At 45.2% G+C, this 13,748-nt stretch overlaps 2 protein-coding genes across 3 annotated transcripts in view; one reads left to right on the top strand and one right to left on the bottom strand.

Moving 5' to 3' along the window:
- FZD3 (frizzled class receptor 3) overlaps positions 1 to 5,037 on the bottom strand; it is a 55,024-nt gene extending 49,987 nt beyond the window's left edge. The window contains exon 1 of one of the 2 annotated variants that reach the window (XM_074153031.1): positions 4,792 to 5,037. In XM_074153031.1, coding sequence (XP_074009132.1) covers positions 4,792 to 4,980 — 189 coding nt within the window. In that variant the 5' untranslated portion in view covers positions 4,981 to 5,037. The remainder of the gene's footprint in view (positions 1 to 4,791) is intronic. The other variant, XM_074153032.1, reaches the window with a different exon arrangement.
- Positions 5,038 to 10,546: 5,509 nt separating this feature from the next.
- Positions 10,547 to 13,748, top strand: part of FBXO16 (F-box protein 16) — a 33,177-nt gene continuing 29,975 nt past the window's right edge. The window contains exon 1 of the mRNA XM_074153778.1: positions 10,547 to 10,728. The gene's annotated coding sequence lies outside the window, so the exon portion shown is untranslated. The remainder of the gene's footprint in view (positions 10,729 to 13,748) is intronic.

The raw sequence follows: 13,748 nt of genomic DNA on the forward strand, positions 1-13,748 counted from the left end.
AAGTTCTTCCCTATATCATATCCCCCAACACCACATCTAAACGGATCTTAAACACATCCAGGGATGGTGACTCAACCCCCTCCCTGGGCAGCCTGTTCCAATGCCCGACCACTCTTTCTGTGAAAAATTCTTTCCTAATGTTCAGTCTAAACCTACCCTGCTGGAGCTTGAAGCCATTCCCTCTCGTTCTGTCATTAATTACCTGTGCCAAGAGACCAGCACCAACCTCTCTACAGTGTCCTTTCAAGTAGTTGTAGAGAGTGATAAGGTCTCCCCTCAGCCTCCTCTTCCTCATACTAAACAGTCCCAGCTCCTTCAACCGCTCCTCATAGGACTTGTTTTCCAGGCCCTTCACCAGCTTCGTTGCCCTCCTCTGCACTCGCTCCAGCACCTCGACATCTCTCTTGGATTGAGGTGCCCAAAACTTGACACGATACTCCAGGTGTGGCCTCACCAGTGCTGAGTACAGGGGCACAATCCCCTCCCTGCTTCTGCTGCTCACGCTATTTCTAATACAAGCCAGGATGCCGTTGGCTTTCTTGGCCACCTGGGCACACTGCCGGCTCATATTCAGCCGCTTGGCAATTAGAACCCCCAGGTCTCTTTCTTCCAGGCAGCTTTCCAGCCACACTTCCCCAAGCCTGTAGCAACGCACGGGGTTGTTGTGGCCCAAGTGCAGAACCTGGCACTTGCCCTTGTTGAAACTCATGCCATTGATTTTGGCCCAATGCTCCAATCTATCTAGGTCTCTCTGTAGAGTAGAGAGTCTTTACTCTCTACTACTGTAGAGAAGAGAGTATTTACTCTCTTCCTAGGAGTAAATAACAATTACAATACGGACCAGTACAGAGACACTCCTGATGTAATATTCTATTTTTCATGTTTAATCTAGATGATTAATACCAACATCGCTGCAACATAACAAGACACCACTGAGGACGTGACTTATTAGCCTTTACTATAATTACGAAGGAATCACAATAGCATGAAGACCCAAAGAGGCAACTCACTGATTTTTTTGAGTTTTCAAGAAATAACAATAAATAAATTTTTAAACAGTTCCTTGAGTGAAGCACTCAATGGTATGGGAAGAAGTGTACACTGAATTTATTGATGGTAAGACGACAGCTGTAGCGGTTCTCTTTTTCGCTTCACATTCCCTCTTTCTTGTATTGCACTCTGTCAGTACAGGCACGGTGAATTTTTCTTACGGGTTTTATTAGGAACCGCTGGGAAAAAGTGGTACTGAAAAACTGAGAATTACAGGGCCTTCCCCCTGCAATTCATGAGATGAATCATACCAATTCTGCTGCTCTATTATTTCATGCTCACAGCAATTAGGGAGGGCTTGGAGATGAGAGATGTTTACCAGAAAATGTCCCAATGCAAGTTTTAATAGACTTCATTCAGCTCAGAATTTGAGTGCTCCATCCATTTGACTGCAACATTAAGTAGTATCTAAAAAGCCAAATAATAAGAACTTCCATATTGCTAATTACAGATTTAAGGGGCCAATCTAGGCTAACACCAGGAGTGGAAATATACTTACGCAAACCTGTGGCTTTTCATTCTTTTTATGCTTTTCAATCCCTAAAAACCTCTGCAATGGAGGCGCAGGCCCCTGCATAGTGAATTTAAGCTTGATAATGGCCTTGTTTCCTTGCACAGCCTTCACCATTTTTCATGGAACATTCACAAGTAGCCCATAGTCCATCCCCAAACTGAAACCACTGGCCCGTGTGCTAATTATATTGGCAGAAGGGAGTCCTATACGTACACCCACAACTCCAATGCACCCACGCTAAGTTGAAGAATAGCTTTGGCATCAAGCTGGTGTATGAACTGCAGCAACACAGGGTTTCAGGCAAGCTAGTTTACTCTATTAAGTTGAGCTTTATACCACAGAGCGCAGAGAAGTAACATTTGCTTCTCGACTGGTTGTCTCCCTCTATAGCAGAAAGCTGTTTTACGAAGATAAGAACAATTATACCAGTTATTCTGGCTCAGACTGGGGGTCCATATAATTACTGCTCTGCTTCCAACAGTGGCCATCAGCAGACTTTCAGTGAAAGTGATATTTTTGACAGTTCTCTGAAATCATTGGTTTAACATGCAACAAAAGCCAGAAAAACGAACATAATGTTGGCCATTACAAGGAAGCGATTAGCAGTAAAAAGCATGATTTTATTTAGAAGTAAATCCCGAGCGCGCCCATATCTGGAGCAGTGTGCCATTCTCATCTCCACACCTCAGCAAGGACAAGGATAGAAAAACAGGCAAGGAAAGGTAACTAAAATTATTGCAGGAATAAAGCAGCTGAATTGCAAGAAAAAAAGCCCAAATAGCCGGAACACTTCGATTTAGAGAGGAAAAGCCTGGGATAAAACTAAGATTTCCAAAATCACAAGTGTAACAGAAGATTTAACTGCGGTACAGTATTGCACAATACTGGAATAAAAGGGTATTAAATGAAACGAACAGGAAATTGGCTTAAAACCGGTTAGAGAATAAATACTTCTTCATATGGTGGCTAGTGAACTGGCTGACAGTATTGTATTCATAAAGTAATTTAGAGAAATTCATCGATAATAGATCCATTAAATGATACTACAGGGAACAGGCAGGGAGGTACCCTCTACCACCCAAAATTTGGGGACCGTGGATGCTGGGGAAGCAGCAGCCCACAGCCCAGAGGCCAGGCTTGCATCCCTTCCCCAAATAGCATGTCCTCCTGCCATTAGCAGAGATGGAACACTTGGCAAAACAGACCTTTAGCAGGACATTTCTTACATTCCCTAAATGCTCTCCCAGCCTCTGACAATTTTCTGCAGAGCGGTAGAGCCTGAAGTGGGGTTTTTTTTTTTCCTACCTAGTCACCCTCATTGGCATTATCTTCCAGGCTCTGGTCCAGTCTCCTCAAACTTTCTGCATCCACAGCATTCTTTAAGAGTTTCACAGCTCTTGTATCACCACTGATGTGAAGAATATTATTCCTCTCAACACATACATATTTATCACTTTGAGTTACATTGAGCTATAATTGAGGAATCTCAAACATAATCTCAAGATCTTTATAATTCTTCGTTTGCCCTTAGCTTTAGGTTACTCCGAACAGTATCGACAGGCTTTCCCATCTTTCTGCTAGTCTTCTCTTCTAGATGATTTAAGAAAATACTGAACTGCAGAGATCTCAAAAGACTTTCACTGATAATCTACTTCCGCTCCGAGAGGTGACTATCTACTTCTCCAACCGCCCAACAAAACCAAAAGCCACTATCTCCACACCTCTGCAAGCCGAGTCCCAGGAGTCTTCAATCCACTTGGTTTCACCTATTCCTTAAATATCCTAAGTTCCACCTCTCAAAGACACCTCGTTGTTCACAATGTTATGCTATTGACCTTGCTTAGGTTTCATTTTGCCTCCTTACAGTTAGATCTTCAAGGGTCCTCAAAACTTACCAGAACCAATTCTAAAATAAAATTCATTCCTGTTGCTATGTATTTAGTATAATTGGAATCCCTGGCGACATCCAAATGAGCCATTGAAATGCAAGTCCATAGTTCTTTCAAACAAAGGAAAATTAAGGATAAGAATCCCTGTTTTCTTCTCATAGTAAAATAAAATGCCTGTCAAGTCTGGTTCCCAACTGTTCCACAGAAAGACTATATAAAGCCATGGCTTTGTATTACTTAACAAGAACAATTAAATTAAGTTTCTATATTGTCAGGAAGAGCACTCAAAGATGAAAATATGATTACTTTTTCTGTTCTGAGTATATTGCACAGCGTATCTACCAGCAAGGATTCCCCAGCACTTCAAAAATACAACTAAACCTAATCCGCGCAAATCTCTCATGAGAATTTGAACAGGCTGACAGCAAGACTCGCCTCGTATTCCGAATTGCCATCAATTTTAGCCACATCACAGAATACCAAGTAAAGAAGCTCCTTAGGCAAGGTGGAAGGATAGAGAATAGCCTAAAGTGAAGGTGAAAGCCTTGTATAGACTAAATGATACATAAGAAGAAACCGAGCGTATGGTTGAAGCCCTATCAGGAAAGTCCTCCAAAGCAAGCATGGACAGATATCAGTGGAAATGTGCTGGGATTTTTTTAAAAGGAGAAAATTAGTATACATAATGCCAAAGAAGGTTTGGGGATAATGATAATTATCAGTAATAAGTAATAACGTACCGTTATAACAAAGAAAGTGCAAGTCCAGGACATAGAACCGAAACAGGTTAACTCAATTGTCTGCAAGACAACAGACGTTCTTGCAGCTGAGAAAAGCAGCACTAATAAACGAGCAATTTCCATTATTTTCATGGTATGTCTTATTATTCTCATTTTCTTCACACCAAATTTTAGGCGAGTAAGGAAAGGCCAAATATTACAAAGCCACCAAAGAACAGAATCTTCAGAACTAAAAATCTTCTATTCATTGCTCAGTATGCTGTTTTTCTGGCATTTAGTTAAGTGGCAGATCATACAAATTACGCATTCTTTATCTGTCTAAATATTTCAAGTAACAGACTAAAATACAGACACGTCCAGAGTATTTCACACTCAGTTATATTAAATTAGGCAAATTTTGTAGTCACAGAATATTTTAGTATATATTAGAGTATATCTTATGCAAGTGGTATTTGGTTTTATATTTAAATTAGTAATTATCTTGATTTTTTTTTTCACTTTTATTTCTCATATAAATATCTGCCTGGATTCTGTTACCATTTATTTGTCAACTAAAGGTGAAAACCATATATATTGCTGAGAAAAAAAATAGTCTTACCTCCATTGCTAACGCTGCTGTTTGCTGGTCATAATGATTGAGAAGGTTAGGCATAAAGGTGGTATTGTAAGGCAGATCCTGGCACATCCGCAAGATGATGGGCTCACAAGAAAATAAACTGTGCCCTCTTGTGTGCCCCACCAAAACATCCAAAAGCCAAAGGTACCAGACCATCCAGCGAACAGCCATCCTTCCACGACAGGAGTGGGGCCAGTTACCGAGCCCAGGCAGAAAGCTCTTTCAACTCCTCACGGACATTCAGATTTCACTTCCGCGGTGATATTTTCGGTCCTTGCTTAAGATTCTTCAAAACTGGAATACTCTTTGTGGACGACATTCTTAGCTCGGTCCAGAAGATGATGCATTTGAGACAGAGGTGTGAGAAATCTTGCCTGTCCTTTTCTCAGTATTATATGGCACGTATTAGGTGAAGGTATTAAAATGTTTAACCACATTCCCACACAACTGACCCCATCGTGACTGAACAGCAGTCGGGTTACGTTCTTCTTTTGTTACGTAACCTACAATAAAAAACACAACAAACAGAATACAGTGAAAATCATCGTAATTGATTAAAATATTTTAGCTCTAAATAGCCTGACATACAAATTGCTCCAAGTTCTGATGTGCAAGACTAGAGGGCCCCTTGACAAGTTTTAATCCTGGTTGCAGACTATTTCCGATGGCAAAAAAGCTGGTATGCTGTAAAACTCTGCCCAAAAAGGATGGTGAAAAGGAGGAATGTATTTACGATGAAGAAAAATATTTTTAGAAAACCCCACACTTTTAATTTAACCATGAGAGCATCACAGTTGTTGACCACACTGAAACCAAGCTATTTATGACTCAGCATCTCCACTGGTACATTCACAGCGATAGCATCTCTTTAGTTGCACGGCCTCATAACTTCTGCTGAATAATTATAAAACAAAAACAAAACAGTCACCACCACCAATACACAAGTCCCAACCTGCAGGACTGAAGACTACTGTCCTGCCCAACAAGCTACGCTCATGCTTTGGCTACCTGTGTACAAATATGTCATTTTAAGGCCAGTTGTAAACAGCTTTTTTGTTGTCTCTAACTCATTTCACTTGTACACATCTCACATCTTGCTCTCTGGAAACTGTCATAACAGCTAAGGAGATGCCAGAAGACAGCGTCCTTTGACCACCACACTCGCAAAGATGGAAATTGCAAAGGTGGCTACGTGTGGTTGCTCTGCCAGTTCCACCCTCCCTATAGAGCCAATTTAAACAGCAGCCGTTCCCCAGGGCTGGATCTGCATTTTCTCAGCACTAAGGGGCTGGAGCGGAACAAGGAGAATGGGGACTCAGCACATCGTGCTCGTCGGCTGGAGAAACAAACTCTGGAATTGGAGGCTAACGCACGGAAAAAGTTGGCAGAGCCATAAGAGTATAAAGAGGCCCTCTTCTTGTAACTTTTTTGTCTTACAGCAACGCAATTTGCAAAATTCAGTCTCTAAATAACTGCTTTTTAAAAAATTATGGTTAAAAAAAGGTAACAGAAATTTAGAAATTCTGTTTGAACCAGAAAACCCCCAAGTATTCCATGGATATTCCCAGGAGTAGGCAATCACAAATTTCAACAGACTTCCAATCTTGAGAGTAAGGTTTTTCCTTAGATATTCAGGAAGGGAAATAAATTCTACACATCAGAGAGGGAAAAAGTTTTTCCTTTCTCCCTAACGCAACGAATTAATTACCAAACTTCTGCTGGTATCAGCCGATCAAAAAAGTTACGTATGCACCCTTTTGTTTACATAGGCCCATCTTATGGTCAGAAAAATTAAATACCATATACTTCTTTAAACCCTCACATACTTTGTGGGTTGGACTTGATAATCTTGAGAGTTTCTTTCCAGCCTAAACAATTCTGTGCTTCTCTTCAAGATCATGTGCGGTAATGGTTTTGGCTGTAGCTGGTGGTAAAAACAAACATGCAAAGAGGAAAAAGCCCGAGATGCTAAACATAACCATGTTAAATTAAGTTCATTGACAACTTGCTTTCACAAGCTGCTGGCTCTCTCACAGCTACTGATGGGGAATCCATGCTTGAAGCAGCACTGAAGCACAGAAAGAAAAGAACACAAATCGTAAAACTGTTCCAAACCTGGGGAAAATTAAACATGACATAAAAAAGCAGAAAAGAGAATTATCTACACCTTAAGCTAGGTGGTAGAACCAACCAACACAGCTCAAATCACAGTGTCTTGCTTATATTCTGAAACAAGCAAGAAGAGCAGTCAACACACTGAATTTAAAAGATAAAAGTTAGCCCCAATGTTTAAGACACACTACATCTAACCACACCTGATTTCAGCCCAATTTCAAGTTCACGTGGCCCTGAAAAGCCAAGTCCTTCTGATCTAAGGAAGCCATTTCTCAGACTTATTTTTCAAGAATTTGCTGCCTCTTTCAAAAAAACCCAAAAACCAAAAAACCCAAAGACTTGAACTATCCCATCTTCCAGGCCAGCGCTACTTAACCCTAAAGGTTTCCGCATAGACTCACATCCTGACCAGAGGATTACAAGTTACAGAGAGACAAAAATCAATTCCTACCTAGTTTTGTACAAGGTGCCTAATCCTCTTTCAATCTATCCTTTTGATTTTGACATTTTACTAATAGTTTCCTAAGCTCAGGAAAAGAAGCTTTTTCAGTTCATTGTCATCTCCAAAACACTTGGCTTCAAGCAATGTTTTTTCTTTCCCCCCCCCAAACACTTTGGCCACCAACTCCAAAAGACTTTATTCAACAACTTCAGCGAAGTCAACTTGTAGTGTGGATTAGCGATTGACTTTTTAGCACGTTCCCTGTAATTCAGGTGCCATTCCAGCAGCAATCAGCAGATAATGCTTCATACGAGAGCTTCAGAAGCAACATAAGATGAAGAGTATTCACACCAGGCATTGTGTTAAAGTTGGAAGCACAAACATTGGGCAAATCCAGGTCAGGATCTAGAGTCTTGGGAAAAAGTCCAAGAACACTTCACACCAATCATCATATTAATGACATTCAAAGTAGAGACTCCAAACAAATCCACCCATCCTCACAACTTCCTCACAACCTCAAACCGAAAAAAAAACATGCAAAAAACCCCAGACTCAACAAGCCATGAAAAGTTTTAACTCTGCAAAAAGCAGAAAAAAAAGTTCATCATGTTCTTTCAGGACTTCTCCATGTTATGCTTGAGATCTTATTACTATATAGTATCATAAAGGAAAAGAAGAATGTATTTAATAGGGCCAGAAAAGAATGTCAAATTATATAGCTTGGTCACACAGTACCCTTTCATCAAAAAAAAAAAAAAAAAATCTAGGTGAAATTAAGAAAAAAGACAACCATATCATTGCGAAAGGAGACGGAAGTTTTGCAAACGAGCATATAGATAACCTATTAATTGGTGTAGACAGATGAATGCTGTAATAAGCAATCTTTAGTGTCAAGATAGTTTCTTACCACAGATCCAGTTCTGTATAGTCTTTGTTAAGCCTCTACATATGAAATGTTGTGGTTATTTTTATATGTGTATGAAAACAAAACAAAACACTTTCGATGACACTGGGGATAAAAGAGGAGGAGGGGATAACTACCCACCTACCCCAAGGCACTGCAAAAAAAACCTGTGGGCAAAAGGGGTGGGAAACAGCTAGTTTGTTAGTGTGGTTACAGATTTATGCATGATTTATGATAATAAGAAGTTCATGCAATTCCTGCTGTAAAGGATAAATTAAGACATGCATAGACGACTATTGGAAAGAGTAAAAATTATGAAATGAAAGAGTAGACTCCCAAAAGGGAAATTTTTTTCTCAAATAAATTTCAAAGTTACTAAAAGGGCAATGAGAAAAAAGCCATCAGACTTCAGAAAGAAAGCATGTAGGTGGATTAATTCATGGCTATCTGTCCTAGAGAAATGAGGTGATAAAACAAACTAGACTCCTCCTTGACAAGTGAGAAAACAAGGAGATGTCACCTTAGTCATTCCCCACCCAATTCTGATCACCAAGAAACGAAAGGAACTCATTCATTGCATACAAGCACTGGCAGCGTTTCCCCAACCCATCCCACCCACATAAAGGCACAAAAGGAGAATACATTATTCTCCCAACTCCCCTTTAATTAGTCAGTGGGAAAGAAACTCCAGTGCTGTACTCCCCCATTCCAGTTCTGTTATTTATTAAGGGAGAACCACGCTATAATTCCCCACATCCTCTATTTCATTTTAGGAGACCACGGAGGAAAGAGGGCACATGCTACACTCTTCCACGCTTCTCACTGTACTACAGGGCAGAATGAAGAAAGACGCTGAGGATCTCTTCTTCTCCTCTCCTTTCACACACTGACACCACGACAGTCCCTGCTCTGCTCCCCGCAGGGAGGACGGAAAGGCAGAAACCCTTTCTAGGGAGATTCTCCATGTACACAGAGGGACAGGTCCAGCATCTCCCTCCGTCTGAGTTCGTATTTCACGGCAAGCTAAAGGAACTGGAGGGGGAGCCAGCTATCACCCCTTAGATCGGGAGAGGAGGTAGGGTGCAGGCTGAACCAGCATCCCCTTCCCCTTGAATCCTCTCTGTCTTTTAAAGGCGAAAGGAAGAAGCGCACACACGGGACTAGCATCCTCTTGGATTCCTGCCACATTGCAAAGGAAAAGGATGGATATAAGCACGTAAGATTAGCACCCCTTCCCCCTGGGTCTCCACTGCATCCATTGCAAAAGGAAAAGGAGAGTGTGCGTGGATAGAGTCAGCATCCCTTTGGGTCCCTGGTGTGCTGCAAAGGGAAAAGGGCGAGGGAGGTGTGCATGGGACCGGCATCCCTTTCCTCCTGGGTCACCGCTACTGCGCTGCAAGGAGAAAGGAGGCAAGCGTGGGACCAGCAACCTCTTGGGTCCCCAATGCACTGCAAGACAAAAAGTGGGGGGGAGGTGTGGATGGCACCCCCACTCCCAGCTGGGGAGCTCCCCAGCTCCCCAGCGCACTGTTGGGGGGAATAGGGGGCAGTGGATCCCCCTTTCCTTTTGGGCCCCTACACAGCAAGGAGAAAAGGATGGGAGGATGCACATGGACCAACAGCCCTCTCCTCTGGAAAGGGGGCAGAGCACCTGGGACTCGCACCCCCCTCCCTTTGGGTCCCTAATGGCAAGGGAGGGGAAAAGCTTGGGGACGAGCATCATCCCCTCCTGCTGGCTCCCACCGGCAGGGAAAAGGGGGAGCGAGAACGGCCGGGAGCAGCATCTCCCGGCCCCGAGGCGCTGCTGAAGGAGAAGGGGTGGATCCAGGACCTCCATGTCGTTCAGCGAAGGACAGGACGAGCATCCCCTCTCCTTCTCTCGCCCGCCGCAGCGGAGCCGGTGACTTAACCCTCCGCTCCCCTCGCTCCCCCGCCCAGAGGACGCTCCATGGCCGCCCCCCACAGCGCCGTCTCCGGGAGCGGGTGTCTCTGCCCTTGGCGACCGAAGCGGCCGCTGCGGGGCTGAAAGAACGGCATCCCTGATAGAAAACCCCTGCCCGTTTTCACACTCCGCCCCACTCCGCGCCGCCCGGTGCCCGGGTCCCCCCGCCGTTACCTCAGCGCCGCGTCCCGCCGCTCCCAGCCGGCTCCTTCCCTCAGGTGGCGGCGCAGGCAGCGGCCGCGCCTCCTCCTCCCGCCGCAGCGCCCGCCCCGCCCCCTCCGCGCCGTCACGCCCTGCCGCGCCCCGCCCCTCGCCCTGCCGGAGCCCACGAGCCAATCAGAACGCGCCGAACAGGTTGCTAGGTAGAGCGGAACCTCCATCTCCCCCCTGCGCTGGTGGGATGTGATTGGCTGGCGGCCTCCCCGGGGGGCCGCGGGAAGCGGTTGCCATAGCGACGGGAAGCGGCCTTGCGGGAGGAGTAGGCCGCGCCGCCCGCGGGCGGGGAGGAGGAGGAAGGTGAGGGGCGGCCCGGCCCGGCACTGGGGGTGACCGGGGTCTGAGGGGACACGAGGGTGGACGGATCCCCTGGGCACACGAGGGTGGGCGGGGGGTGCGTGGGGAAGGGTTACAACCGCAATGGGGCACATGCGTTGGTGTTAAAGACATCGCGTTTAGTCCAGTGGTGATTTTTTTTGGTCTGGGGTCTTCTAAGACCTTCTTGGATTCTTTTTCTGTGTCCAGACAGGCCGGCTGTTGGCTGCTCCTGTCTCGTTGATTTACAGCCTCTGCTGAGGGTTGTCGCCTCCTTATCTTCTGCTTTACGCTCCTTGTGCACCTGCGCTCGCTGGCAAAACATGGGGAACTGAAAAGTCCCAGGCTTAGGGAAAAACACTATGAAAACATCAGTGTGTTATCAAGATTTACCTCATACTAAAAGACTAAACACAGCACTGTACCAGCTGCTAGGAAAATTACTAGGAAAATTAACTCTATTGTGGCCTAAAGGTTTCCGCAAACCTATCTAGTCATGCTAAGTAAAGCTAGGCAAATGGCATAAATCACACCGTATTATAACCCTAAGTAATTTATTCTAATTAAAACTTACTTATGAGAGCTAAACAACTCAAGAGCGGGGCATTGGGGGGGACAAACGCAGTGTGGCATGGGGAGGGGGATACAAACGCAGTGGGACACAGAGGGAGAGTGGAAAGAGAGGGGAGTACAAACTCCATAGGGTATGTGGAGGGGGTAATGGATTCAATAGGATGCAGGGAAGGAGTCTGACGGGAAGATGGAAGACCCCAGTGTGCCCATGCTGTGAGGAGAGAGGGTCTCTGATGTACCCCATGGAGAAAGTATGAATGTGATGGTGGGGGACACTGAGGCACAAAGGGCCTGGGGTTGCCCATATGCCAGCACTGCCAGGCCTGGTGACAGAGGGGATTGGTGTTGCCTCTGAAATCCCAGGAGAGATTTCAGTGTGTGAGTGCACTTAGAAATATAAATGCTCAAAGGGACAGGGCATAAAGACATCATGCAAAGAGGATAAATGGGTGGAAAAAGCACTAATATCTATTGACGCAAGTTCTGAGCAGCTGGGGTTCGCTACTGACTTATAAAGTGGGGCAGGGAGAGCCATCAGGGCATCACAGGAGATGAGGATGCTGAGCAGTGTAACTGTATGTGCTGCAGGACTAGGGAGGTTCTGGTGGACTTTGAGGTAAGAGCATCATGGATCATCTAACTGCATGACAGAATATAAATCCAGCGAGGCTTGGGGTAGAAAAGGAAATGCTTTATTCTCTGGGGATAAAAAGGACCTTGCTGTTGTTTTATTTAGGAGAGAAAAAGTGGTCAGGATCAATACTGACCAGTTCCCCTTGGTGTAATGTAACTGGGACTATGCAGTGCTGTGATGCATAGCTCCTGGGAGGACGTTGGGCCTGCAGGACACAAGGACACTGAGACAGAGCAAGGGTGGGAGTTAGAGCTCTGTTGCTCTGAGCAAATCCTGGAGAACATCTCTAATGTGGACAGAGGAGAGCAGTCAGGTATTGACACCACCAGGGAGGGGAGGTCGCTGGGTTTATTGGAGACGAAAGAAGGTACTGGTTCTTTGGAGCTGAGTGGTGTTGTGGGATAAAGGGAATAAGGATAGGATAGGATAGGATAGGATAGGATATTTCAGTTGGAAGGGACCCACAACAATCATCTAGTCCAACTGCCTGACTACTTCGGGGCTGACCAAAAGTTAAAGCATATTATTAAGGTCGTTGTCCAAATGCCGCTTAAACACTGACAGGCTTGAGGCATCGACTGCCCCTCGAGGAAGCCCACTCCAGTGTTTGACCACCCTCTCAGTAAAGCAATGCTTCCTATTACCTAGTCTGAACCTCCTCTGATGCAGCTTTGAGCCGTGGTTATTAAGAGAATGGGTATGGAAGTTAAAGCAGCACATCAAGGGCATTGGTAGGGGGCAATGGTGTGGAGGAGCACAAGGGATTGGGGGTCTGTTGGTCATTGGAGAATATCACCTCTGGGATGGTATATGGAGATACCAATGCCCTGGTGGGCAACATGGAGCAGTGAGGAATGCAGGGTTTGTTATTCACTGCCTGGCATAAAGGCGATCATAGGGGTACTCAAACCTTGGGTTCTTGTGCACAGAGATGCACAACAGGTTGCCCAGAGAAACTGTGGCTGCCCCATCCCTGGAGGGGTTCAAGGCCAGATTGGAGGGCGCTTGGAGCAGCCTGGTGTGGTGGGAGGTGTCCCTATCCACGGCAGGGGGGTTGGAACTAGAAGGACATGGACCTTTTGGAGTGGGTCCAGAGGAGGCCACAAAGATGATCCGAGGGCTGGAGCACCCCTCTTATGAGGACAGACTGAGAGAGTTGGGGTTGTTCAGCCTGGAGAAGACAAGACTCCGGAGAGACCTTATAGAGGCATTCTGGTATCTGAAGGAGGCCTACAAGAAAGCTGGCGAGGGACTTTTTACAAGGGCAAGTACTGATAGGACAAGGGGGAATGGTTTAAAATGAAAAAGGGGAGATTGAGATGAGATGTGGGGAAGAAGTTCTTTGCTGTGAGGGTGGTGAGAGCCTGGCCCAGGTTTCCCAGAGAAGCTGTGGCTGCCCCATCCCTGGAGGGGTCCATGCCATCAGAGCAGACGTGTTAACTGAGGACACGGTGTCACTGTGCAAAGTGCAGGTGACAAATGGGGAAGGCCTGGGTGATATCAATGCTTTGCAGCTCATGGGTAAGAGCTAGCTAGAGGGAAAGGAGAAGAGCAGTATTGGCCTCCTTGTTGTAAATCATTGCAAATGTGCACTTAGCCTCCTGCCCTCCTCCTCCTGCCATCTCTCTAGGTGTCCTCCTACATATGAGGATCTGTTTCACGTTATCTTTTCCACCCAGAGCTATCCTCTTGAATTTTTCCATTTTGAGTGCCCTATACTTTGGCCTACATTCTAGATTGTTTTTCTGTTACTGCTGTTTAAAGCATTTCTTCCATAGCATCAATCATCACGCTCTTT

Source organism: Numenius arquata, chromosome 9, assembly GCF_964106895.1.
Source record: "Numenius arquata chromosome 9, bNumArq3.hap1.1, whole genome shotgun sequence".
NCBI lineage: Eukaryota > Metazoa > Chordata > Aves > Charadriiformes > Scolopacidae > Numenius > Numenius arquata.